This window comes from Antedon bifida, chromosome 11, assembly GCF_963402885.1.
Source record: "Antedon bifida chromosome 11, ecAntBifi1.1, whole genome shotgun sequence".
NCBI lineage: Eukaryota > Metazoa > Echinodermata > Crinoidea > Comatulida > Antedonidae > Antedon > Antedon bifida.
In genome coordinates this window covers 12,764,529-12,775,417 of record NC_136236.1, presented here as the reverse complement: position 1 = coordinate 12,775,417, position 10,889 = coordinate 12,764,529, and the positions used below count along the sequence as shown (strand labels likewise).

General features: G+C 31.9%; 3 protein-coding genes across 3 annotated transcripts; 1 reads left to right on the top strand and 2 right to left on the bottom strand.

Annotated features, from left to right (window-relative positions):
• Positions 1–192: 192 nt before the first annotated feature.
• Positions 193–2,513, top strand: LOC144855272 (pre-rRNA-processing protein TSR2 homolog). Its single transcript, XM_078713077.1, has 6 exons — positions 193–306; positions 773–863; positions 962–1,053; positions 1,488–1,631; positions 1,956–2,040; positions 2,249–2,513. The coding sequence occupies exons 1-6, from the start codon at positions 205–207 to the stop codon at positions 2,320–2,322; spliced, it is 588 nt and encodes a 195-aa protein (XP_078569203.1). The 5' UTR covers positions 193–204; the 3' UTR covers positions 2,323–2,513.
• On the bottom strand, positions 2,397–6,697 carry LOC144855271 (NEDD8-activating enzyme E1 catalytic subunit-like). Its single transcript, XM_078713076.1, has 15 exons — positions 6,564–6,697; positions 6,137–6,260; positions 5,967–6,047; positions 5,783–5,865; positions 5,615–5,695; positions 5,228–5,271; positions 5,072–5,136; positions 4,817–4,972; positions 4,536–4,638; positions 4,298–4,408; positions 4,114–4,204; positions 3,715–3,796; positions 3,268–3,368; positions 3,022–3,140; positions 2,397–2,811 (listed from the first exon to the last, which is right to left on the bottom strand). Exons 1-15 carry the CDS (start codon positions 6,578–6,580, stop codon positions 2,717–2,719), a joined length of 1,353 nt encoding a protein of 450 aa, XP_078569202.1. The 5' UTR covers positions 6,581–6,697; the 3' UTR covers positions 2,397–2,716.
• A 444-nt stretch (positions 6,698–7,141) lies between these two features.
• Positions 7,142–10,450, bottom strand: LOC144855205 (uncharacterized). The gene has a single exon (XM_078713016.1). It carries the CDS (start codon positions 10,448–10,450, stop codon positions 7,142–7,144), a length of 3,309 nt encoding a protein of 1,102 aa, XP_078569142.1.
• Positions 10,451–10,889: the final 439 nt, after the last annotated feature.

Below are 10,889 nucleotides of genomic sequence, written 5' to 3'. Positions count from 1 at the left end.
AGCCTCTTTCAACAAAACATGTATTATGATAATATATATTTCAATAATAAACATTAATAGTATATGTATCATCAATACTTTTTTTTAATTATACATTTATAAATTTGAAACCTTTTTAGCTACTTTTTGTGTTTAAATAATGTTGAAATATTATTATTATTATTATTATCTAAGTTAATGGCCTAGCCTAGTATAAAAAACAAAATGGCAGCCTCCTCTGGAAAGCATGACACTAGTTTTACGGAGGAAAAAGATGTATTTTATCGTGGAATAGAAGCATTATTACAAGGATGGACTGTGTTACAGGTTAGTTGTTAATGTATTTTGCTGGTGCATTATTATTTACAACAATTATTAAATATTTAGGCCTAGCCTAGATTGGCGCTACTATAAGATGCGTGATGAGCGGATTGGGCCTGGTGGGTGAGGCTGATGTGGCTTGCCTAGGGTTCATACATCCAGGCCTAGAAAGTTAATCCCCACTCCCCTCCCCTACTTACTAAGCCTAGCATTAGGTTTCTATCAATTATATTGGATGACCATGTTATTAACAGTAATTTAATATTATTTTGTAAAATAATTAAAAATTTCAGTCAAAAAAGATTCAACAATTCATCATAATTTAATTTAATCAGCATGACATTATTAAACAGTGTTTTATTCTAGTTCTCTATCTTGTATGCAAAGATGCATGGTCGACCTAAATATTGAATAAGCTATTTATACAACGTATTATATATAATATACAGTGAACAATTTTGTCTTTTGTTAGCTTGCTGTTCAGCACGGTTTTGGTGGGCCATATGGACGAGAGAAGGCTGAATGGTTTGGTGGCGCTATATGGCAATGGTTTCAGGAAAATGGTATGCATTGTAATAAAATTAAATCCATATGTGATACCAGGTTATATTGTTTTTAACACTACAGTAATTTAAATTTCAGTCTGTTTTTTTTTTATCAGATGGGATTGAGCCAGATGAACTTGATGAGTTTTTATCTGAAATCCTAAATACAGAATTTGACACAATTGCTGAAGATGGCAGTTCATATCAAGTAAGAACATTATGGACGACGATGAAATGACCTAGTTTAATAATATGATGACATGGCCTAGTTTAACAATGATGACATGGCCTAGTTTAACAATGATGACATGACCTAGTTTAACAATGATGGATGACACTTTATCCCACATCATTTATTTTTACTATTGTATAACTTTACAGTGTTAGAGGCATCTTTGATTTGTATAGGAGGACATAATTGTCTGCAAGCAACTACAGTACAACCCCTCCTTTGGGACACCCCTATTAAGTGAAAACTTTCTTTAGAAACAAAGGGGAAATACTGTATGTTTTTCATCACTACGGCCATTGTATAAGATATAACAAAGAACATCGAAGATCAAAAGGACCAATATTCAATTCCAATCTCTTTGAATTGTTGTCTCGGTATATAACAAATTTATGTACATCTTTTTTTTTCAGATATGTAAAAAGATTTGTGATTTTTTTAACTTATACAAATCCGGAAATCACAGTTCAATTTTAAAAGAAATAAAAGAAGTACCAAAAGCAAGATTAGATGGGTGTACATCAGCGGCTGGACAGGAAGAAGATGATGAAGATCAGGTAACACTATTTCACTTTATATTTTATCTTTGTTTATTTATTTGACAAGCCTATTAAAATACATTATTAGACAATGTAACACTCTGTCTACGCTATCTAACTTTATGTGACAAAAAAATGTGATGTGCCCATATATAGACATCATATCACTACCATATTTGGGCACATCACACTTTTTTAGTCAACTAGTTTGATAGTGTAGACAGAGCTTAAGACATAAAAATGCAGGATATGGGAACCTTAAGCAAAATTGCTGTAACTCAAATGAGTCATTGATAAATGTAATTCAGTATTAAAACCATTATTGCTGTTTAAATTTATTAGGAAGGTGATGTAAGCCAACATAATTGTGAAGCAATGATGTCAAATGTATCATTAGTGAATGGAAATGATTCTGCTACCCAGTCAGGTACGTGTAACAATGTTCATTGTGTATGTTTTTAGAGTTTACCCTTTTGTACATGTTTTGTACGTTTTGGCTCTGGCTCTTCACCTGAACCTACTGTAATCCCAGTATTATCACTTTGTTTGAGCTGCAAAGCACCATGCACTTTCTTGTGTTAAAATTAAAATGGTTTTCCTTACTGGTGTTGATTTCTTTTGTTTTATTATTTCAGAATCGACTACTGAAAAAAATAGTCCGGATGAAGATGATGGTTGGACAGTAATAAAAAGAGGGAAGAAAAAATGATACCAACCAATAATTTAGGTTTTAATTTTAAACTACATTTGAAAAACATTCAAAAAATGACAATACAATATTCATTGCTTCTTGTTCTTTAATAAGTACAAAACAAATATATATTTTAATGCAGTGTATGTATTTTAACACAGATATTTTAATACTTAATAACAAAAAATAAACATTTTATTTGTGCCTAAGTTTTACTATTATTCTTCAGTAATGCGTATACACTGCAAAAAAAATACATGAAATAATATGAAGAAATATTAGAATATAAAGCACATTGTGTTCATTTTAGTTAATTTAATATAAAGAGTATTTTAACTGTAGATTGTTATTGGGTGTATTAAAACCCAAAAAGGACCTTAGCCGTTTGTATTCATGTTTTAATGATATATTTTCATGAGTTTACTTTAAATTTGATGACGAATATCAAAGATGTTGGTGAGGTTTGGTCGGATACCACAATCTCTTGTCCCTCGGTTAAGCCTAAATCTGCAACACAAATATACTAATATTAGCCTATGTGCTGGTGACCATAAACATATCATATTTTGAAGACTGGGGATGTTATGCAATTTGCTTTTTTTTTAATTTATAAAACACTTTCATGCAATTTTTTAATTACACAATCGTGTTGCAGATGGTCGCAAGACAATCATAAAGAAATGTACAAATTTGGAGACAATAATAATTAGTATTTACCTGTTAGTTTCTTGGCCAGGTTCTCCTTAGTGCGTTTTTTGATTGACTCTATAGTTGGCATGTATAGTGTTTTATTCTTTCCATCCATTGTTGTTGTTATATTTGGAGATTTCATTTGCCTAAAACACAAACAATATTAAACACTAATATCTTGTAATTAATCAAGTGGTGCAAATCTTGCTAAAGTCTAAGCCATCGGATTTTCTGAACAAATCTTTTTACATTGAAATGGTGCACATGACTCACATTTGTGGATTCTCACATAGATAGTCGTAAACCGTTTGTAACGTGTCGTCGGTTGAAACTTGAATTGTTTGTGGGATTTGGCTGCATGCCAAACAGTCTTCCTGTAAGATATCACACATTCGTAATATTTAATTTATGTATTGTTTGCATTGGATTCAACAAAAAAACTGATTATCTTTGATGATTCTCGTACTGTATCTATAATGTTTCCTTGAGTATCATAGGCAAATTATGTAATACGCGTCACATACACACTTGTATCATAGGCTATACGTATAATACTAGTGTCACATGTGATATATATGTGGCATTGTATTACAGCATTTGGCTAAGAGAGTGTACACATAATGCCATATATTTATTTAACGTTTTAAAGAGGGTAGGTCTAACAGCTGTAGCTCTTAGAGGAGGTACAGTCAAAAATATTTATAACCTCTGTATTCTTACTTTCTTTTCAGCTTCAAATGTGTATGTATATAATCCATCAGTGTCGTTAAATACCATGTAGTTATTCAAAGGGTTACAGCAACTGAAAAATAAATAAGAATTTTAATAGAAACACAATTGTTAAATGCTATTTCTTTATACAAGTGTAGCCAGCCTATATGGGTGTATGTGGTGTGTTACCTACCTACTGGCCACCTATATGGGTGTATGTGGTGTGTTACCTACCTACTGGCCACCTATATGGGTGTATGTGGTGTGTTACCTACCTACTGGCCACCTATATGAGTGTATGTGGTTTGAATGGTTACATACCTACTGGCCACCTATATGGGTGTATGTGGTGTGTTACATACCTACTGGCCACCTATATGGGTGTAGGTGGTTTGAATGGTTACATACCTACTGGCCACTTTGAATACTTCAGTCACACACTGGGCAGCAATTACAGCATTTGTTGACGCTACTGCTGGAATAATTCTTTTCACAACACCTACATATAATTTAGTGTATAATGTTCAATTATTTTTAACACCTGTTCATTCATATATAGTATAATATATTTTCAAATAGTGTAACATCCTACCTTGAGTAAGTCGATAAGTCACCCCTTGTATGTTGTACTCATCAGCTCGTTGCTGAGATTTCTCAAAAATCCATTGTATGTGGTCAGGATCATCGCCATCAATGGCAACACCTAATGAAAGAAATAAAAATCATTCATTTTAAAATTTAGCCATACTAAGAAAGCCTGAGCTGCCACTAATTGCATTGTGGGCCACCCCTCCTGTAACATTCTAGCATTCACTTAATGTTCTTCTTACCATCAAATGGTTTTTCTTGAGGCCATAACAAAACTTTAACATATTCAATGCAATGTGCTGGCAACCTGGGTGTATGTGCTATTGTACACATTGGGAAGTTGACCTAAAAAAAACCAAAGTGAATGGGTTGATAATTAATTTACTGTAATATTACACAAATGTATTTAATCAATATATACGTTTAAAGGGTTTAAAGTTTGAATCAGATGTTGTGCACTTAGTTTGTGTGCTAAGTTGATCATATAATATACCAATACATACACTTGATTATCTGCCATTACCTGTGGAGGATACAGATCCAGTGTGCACTCAATACAGGGCGTCATTCCCGGTAGAATTACACGCGCATTTCCTTTGAAGCCTTCTGTTCCGCCGTCTATCATCGGAATAAGTGATGCTTGATCTAACACACCGTCTTCATATCTTAACAGGCTTAACTACAATTTTAAACAAATTTATGTTCATATTGTAAAAGCACAAAAATAATTACTTAATTGAAATTTATTTTAGCTCTTCGATAGTTTGATTTAACTTACAAGCATTCCGTTGATCCATCTCCTAGCGATGATCGAATCCAAGCCGCAAACAACTATGTGAAATTCTAGCAATGTAAAAAAAAAATGTTTTCAACTACCGAAATTTTACATTTTTTTTTAAATTGAACAAATTAAAACCAAAAACTATATACATACGTCTATAGAATGATTCATCAAAATCTTGTATTTTGTTGAAATGTCTATTGTGTGTGTTAAGGTGATTTAATTTCAATTCATGTAATATGTCACATATTGCCTTCCATACTTATTCAATTTATGTTATATGTCACATATTGCCTTCCATACTTTATTCAATTAATGTTACTGAGTGTCTCAATTTCCTTTATGTCTATGAATTTGGTGCTACTTTTGTCTGGTTCAGTTGTGCTCCTACCCACTCCCCATCCTCTTAAAAATATACCACTTTGTAATACAGTATTATTACAATCAATTTGAAACATTATAATAATGGCATTTGATTATTTTATAAAGTAAATAAATAAACATTTCATTGCATATCTAAGAAAATAGACTGAAGGATACGGTTTGACTTCACATCCTGGGATTCTTTTGTTAATGAACTCTGCGGCCACTGTAGCTTTTGGTTGCCCAATGTCTTTAAGTCTGAATAAAACAAAAACATTATCATTGATAATAGGTAAAGATTGCATCAGCACCATTAATATGTTGACAGCGAGAATAACAACTTACCTAAATAAAAACTGTCTGTTAAGGTTTGAAAGGTCAATGGTATCCATATCGATGACCTCAATCTGTCTAAATCCAGATAATGCCTAAAAACAAACAAAAAACATGTATTTAACATCTGAACCCAGGCCCTATTTATTCATGTATACTCTGTCAATGTCGGTATTATTACTGGTTTAGTACAAACCAAGTCTTTCAGGATTTCGCAACCGAGTCCTCCAGCTCCGATTACTAGAACCTTGCACATGCTCAGTAGAAAGCCCAAAATCTGCAAATAGGAAATACAGTAATATTAATTTAAATGAGACTAAAATATGTTTTGTGTAATAATTTCTTGTAAACTTGTTTGTTGTTTACCTCCGGGCTTGCTTCAAAGTCACTGTGTGCAAATGGTCCGGTTCTTTCTAGAAGTTTCTTAACATGGTTCCATCTCCCTGGCCAGTTTTGCTTCTCAGCGTCGCCACCGTCATCAACCACCATACTGAAAAATGACCAAAAAATGAATTCTATTTCTGTGACTGATAAAAAACTAAAAGTGCTATAAATAAATGTGCTATGGGCATTGATTAGATATTATAGCCGATATAATATATAAAGAGAGATGTTTTCTGCACCTAGGCCCCACCCTTGCAACGCCTATGCAATATAGGCTTATTCTCGCTCGGGTGGTTTCGGGTCGTCTGTTACCTCGACTTGCAAAAGGCAAGTGACTCACAGGGCCTAGCTCAATAGTCTTACAAACAACACAAATGTGTACCGAACGGTTTTATTTTTTACCACTTACGGTTCATCATTACTCATATTATATTGTGTATGTGTCGAATTGATTAATTCAAAGGAGATAACGTTAAAATGTGTACAATTATTCCGCGACACTTTGTTGTTTTGTAAACTGATCACAATGTGATTTATGTTACGCTTCACTGAGTATTATAAATAAATAATAATAATAATTTATTGGAAACTTCACTTTTACAACAGTGGCACACTTTGATGATAAAGGTGCGTCCAAATAATAACATACAAGAATAAGTAAAATTATTAACTTAAAAATAAATCAAAATGAATGAATGAAACACAAAACATAACTCTTACAAAAACAAAAACAAATAAATACTTTAAATCAAAATAAATAAATAAAACAAACTTAAGAGGAATCAAAATAAATAAAAATGTTTAGATACACACAAAATAAATAATAAATTTAATTTCATGGTATGAATCAAAATAAAGAGTATAACGGTGTACGTAATACTCAACACTAAAGCATAATGAATAAAATAAAAAGACAAAGATTACTAAACAGAAATCAAAATGACACACAAAAGTTGAAAAGTAATTCAAAACACAACAGCATTGACATTACAAGTTTAAAAGAGCACAACGTTTCTTCCATAAAGATTTAGCCAATGATTTACAGAATTTGTCTATTAAAGACTTAATAAAATTATCAAATAAATCATGGTCATTGCCTAGAATAAGAAGGGTTTTGTTAAATAAATCTAAATTTTGAAAATAGTCAAAGAGATAAAGAAGATTACATTCCAAAAGTTCTTGTTGGAATTTATCAATTTGGTTTTTTCTCTCTTCTTCTAGAGTGGTACATGTTAGGAGAAAGTGCATAATGGTTTCTTCTTCATTTCTGTTGCACAATTTACAACAACCATTAGCATTAGGGTCATTTGACCATTTGGATGTTTTTCTTTCAAGGGGAAGGGTGTTTGATCGCAGCTTAAATTTTAAAGATGCTCCTTCAAAGTCAATTTTATCAAGTAGATACTGTTCAAGTTTTGGTTCATTTTTTATATACATATAATGTTCAATTGACGTTTTACATTTACCGTCTTCAACCCAATGCGAGAGAGCTAGATTTTTCATAATTATTTTTGTATTGGAAGCCCAGTTGGCATCAAAGTTATCATTACAATTTCGAATATCAGAAAAAATATCAATTGTACCACAATTATCAATGATATTTCGAACACACAATGGGATTTTAAATGATAGATCATTAAAGTTCTCTGTCAATTTAACTAGTGTTTTCAGTAATATACTAGGCCAACGTTCATCTTCCATCTTTAAAATTCTTTCCATATAATTAATTCTATTTACATTTTGAATATATGAGATTTTTGACCACCCAAGTTCCCCATAAAGAGTAGCACAAGGGGTATTCCGAGAGGCCTTAAGGATAAACCTTGCCATTTGTAATTGTAGTCTTTCAATTCTTTCACAATCACTTTTGCTACCAACCCAAATAGCACTACCATAATTTATTGATGGGAGTGCAATTGTTCGCCAGAGGATATCACCATAATATACTCTATTAAAATTGTTTAAATTACCAATTATGGCTTTTATATAGCCTATGAGTCGGTTACATTTTTGTATAATATATTCTACATGGCTATGGTCATTTGCACCTCTTGATATCATTACACCTAGATATTTATACGTTTCACACTCAGTTATCGACTGGTCTCCTAATTTCCATAACTTTTGTTTATCTATTTTCTTACCTACAACAAGTACATTTGATTTAGTTGGGTTAAATTGCATTTTCCAATCAATGGCAAATTTTGCAGTTAGCTGTAACATGTGAGTCATTTGTTGCTCATTTTCAGCTAATAGCACAATATCATCTGCCCAGAAAAGGGCTCCTTGCCATATGTTATTCATATGAACTCCTATATCATTTAATTTTAGAATTTTTGTGAGCTCATTGATAAATATACAAAACAGAATAGGAGATAGCACACATCCCTGTCTAACTCCTTGTTCAATTGAAAATTCATTAGTTACTGTATCCCCAAATTTTACTTTCCCTTTGACATTTGCATACATGTTATCAATAATTCTCCACAAACGCCCTCTTATTCCTATATTCCATATGGCTTTCAGAAGTCCATCTCTCCAAACGGAATCAAATGCCTTTCGGAAGTCCAGGAAAGCTAGATAGGTGTTTTTTCCCTCTTTTTTTCTTAAAGAAGTTATACTTTTGATTACAAAAATATGGTCCTCACACCTATGATCTTTCCTGAAACCACCCTGGACTTCCGTCAGTGCATTATCACTTTCCAAATAGTTTGATACATTCATAGCAATTACTCTATTAAATAATTTTGATACACAAGATGTAAGAGAGATTCCACGATAATTGTTCAAATCTCTCTTATCACCATGTTTAAAGATTGGAATAATTAAACTTAAATTCCAGTCTTCTGGTGGGTGTTCAAAAAGGATGATTCTACTAAATAAATCTAACAGAGATTTTACCATAATATGACCACCATTTTTTAAAAGTTCATTAGTAATGTTATCTTCACCTGGAGATTTACAATTTTTTGCAATACCTAATACATATTTTATACTTTCAATATCAATAGAAATATCACATAGAGGATCTGTAGCCTCATCATCATCTCTGAACAAGTTGTTTCTAATGTTTTGTATACAGTTCTCAGTCATGTATACATTATTATTGAATGTATTATTTTTAGAATTACTTAGTGATTCCCAATAGTTTCTTAATGTTTCGGCTTTTTCTTCAACGCTAGTAACAACTTTTTCAGACCCTGGAACCTTAAAACAATCAGTACTTTGTTTGTTAAACTTTGACCCTCTAATTGTTTGCCAGAATTCCTTACAATTTTTACCTCCTTTGTTTGCAATAACAATTGATTTATCTACCCTCATTTCTAAAATCTTTTGTTTTATCAAATTCTTAGCAAACAATCGCTTTTGTTGGTAATTCTGCCAAAGGAAGTCACATGTTGCAGCATCTTTGTCTTTTCTTTTAACATAATTTCTATGAATTTGTGTTGCTTTCTTTCTATTCTCAATTGCATTTGCAACTTCCTTATCAAACCATGGTTTATAGGCATAATAGGCATTATATTCACTAAAATCTTCACCAAACTTAATGTTCCATATATATTTCTTACTACACCTATTATCTTTGTTTTTCGAGTTATTTATATTTAATTTAAGTAGTAACATATTATGGTCACTACCCAAGCTAAGTTGTCCTAATTCGTCTATCTTCATTTCGGAAATAGTATTATCATTAAACATGTTTTTTGAGGACAAAATATAATCAATGGTACTTTGTTGTTTGCCTCTACACCATGTGATTTCGCCTTCACAGAAAATAGTTTTGTTGAGAATTGATAAGTTTGAATTACTACTAAACTCAATTAATCTATTACCATTTGTGTTGACTACTGGGTCGCCACCCATTACAGAACTACCTATTCTAGCATTAAAATCGCCTAAGATTAAAATATTAGGCTCTTCTTTTCCTTCATGCATGTTTTCAATTTGAATGACTTCTGATAGTAATTGATTATATAATTCTTCCGTTTTCTCAATATTACAACCTTCAACAGGGAAGTAGGCTACTGATATAAACAAAGCAGTACCATTATTGGTGTTAATTTGAATCCATAATCTTTCAAATTCATCAGAATTAGAATTAAATAAATTATCATTATAAATAACAACATTATTGGACACAAACATACCAATCCCCCCTCCTCCTTTTCCTTTTCTGTTTTTACCTATCCATCTATAACCTTTTACAGAAATACCAAGCTCATTTTTTAAACATGTTTCAACTACTCCGAGAATATCAATATTATTATCAGTAAGGAACTGAGATACCTCATACATTTTTGGACGCAGCCAATTCACATTATTAAAAGCGATATTAACTTGATTTATTTTGTTAGCATTATATTTCCATTTACCGCCTCTCCTATGGCGACGTTTAACAGTGTTTTTGGCGAGTGGTTTCATCAAGAATATGAATATTCATAGGAGATCAAAGCGGTGCTGATTAATTATGAACATGTTGAGGCAATATTATAATTTCATTATTTTCATGGTATTTGACAATAAATGTATACCTGTCGAGGTACAATATTCGAATTTTACCTTCACCATAGAGATTGTGATGATGATTCATTGCTGATTCACAAGTAAGAAATGTTACCAGAATATTTAAAATCCCTCTTAAAGTGCGACAATCAGACCGGAAGGATCATTAGGTTCTTTTGTTTGTTTTGACACCTATTGCGAACCTTTTCTTTATTATGATAAAACACATCAA

Bases quoted from the DNA above. Each gene is read 5' to 3' on its own strand.
- LOC144855272 (XM_078713077.1), top strand. From the start codon at position 205: ATGGCAGCCTCCTCTGGAAAGCATGACACTAGTTTTACGGAGGAAAAA. The intron at 307-772 runs GTTAGTTGTTAA...GTCTTTTGTTAG, and splicing joins AAGGATGGACTGTGTTACAG to CTTGCTGTTCAGCACGGTTT. The intron at 2,041-2,248 runs GTACGTGTAACA...TTATTATTTCAG, and splicing joins TGATTCTGCTACCCAGTCAG to AATCGACTACTGAAAAAAAT.
- LOC144855271 (XM_078713076.1), bottom strand. The intron at 5,866-5,966 runs GTTTGTACTAAA...GTTTGTTTTTAG, and splicing joins GCGAAATCCTGAAAGACTTG to GCATTATCTGGATTTAGACA. The intron at 4,205-4,297 runs GTAGGATGTTAC...AATTATATGTAG, and splicing joins GACTTATCGACTTACTCAAG to GTGTTGTGAAAAGAATTATT.
- LOC144855205 (XM_078713016.1), bottom strand. From the start codon at position 10,450: ATGTATGAGGTATCTCAGTTCCTTACTGATAATAATATTGATATTCTC.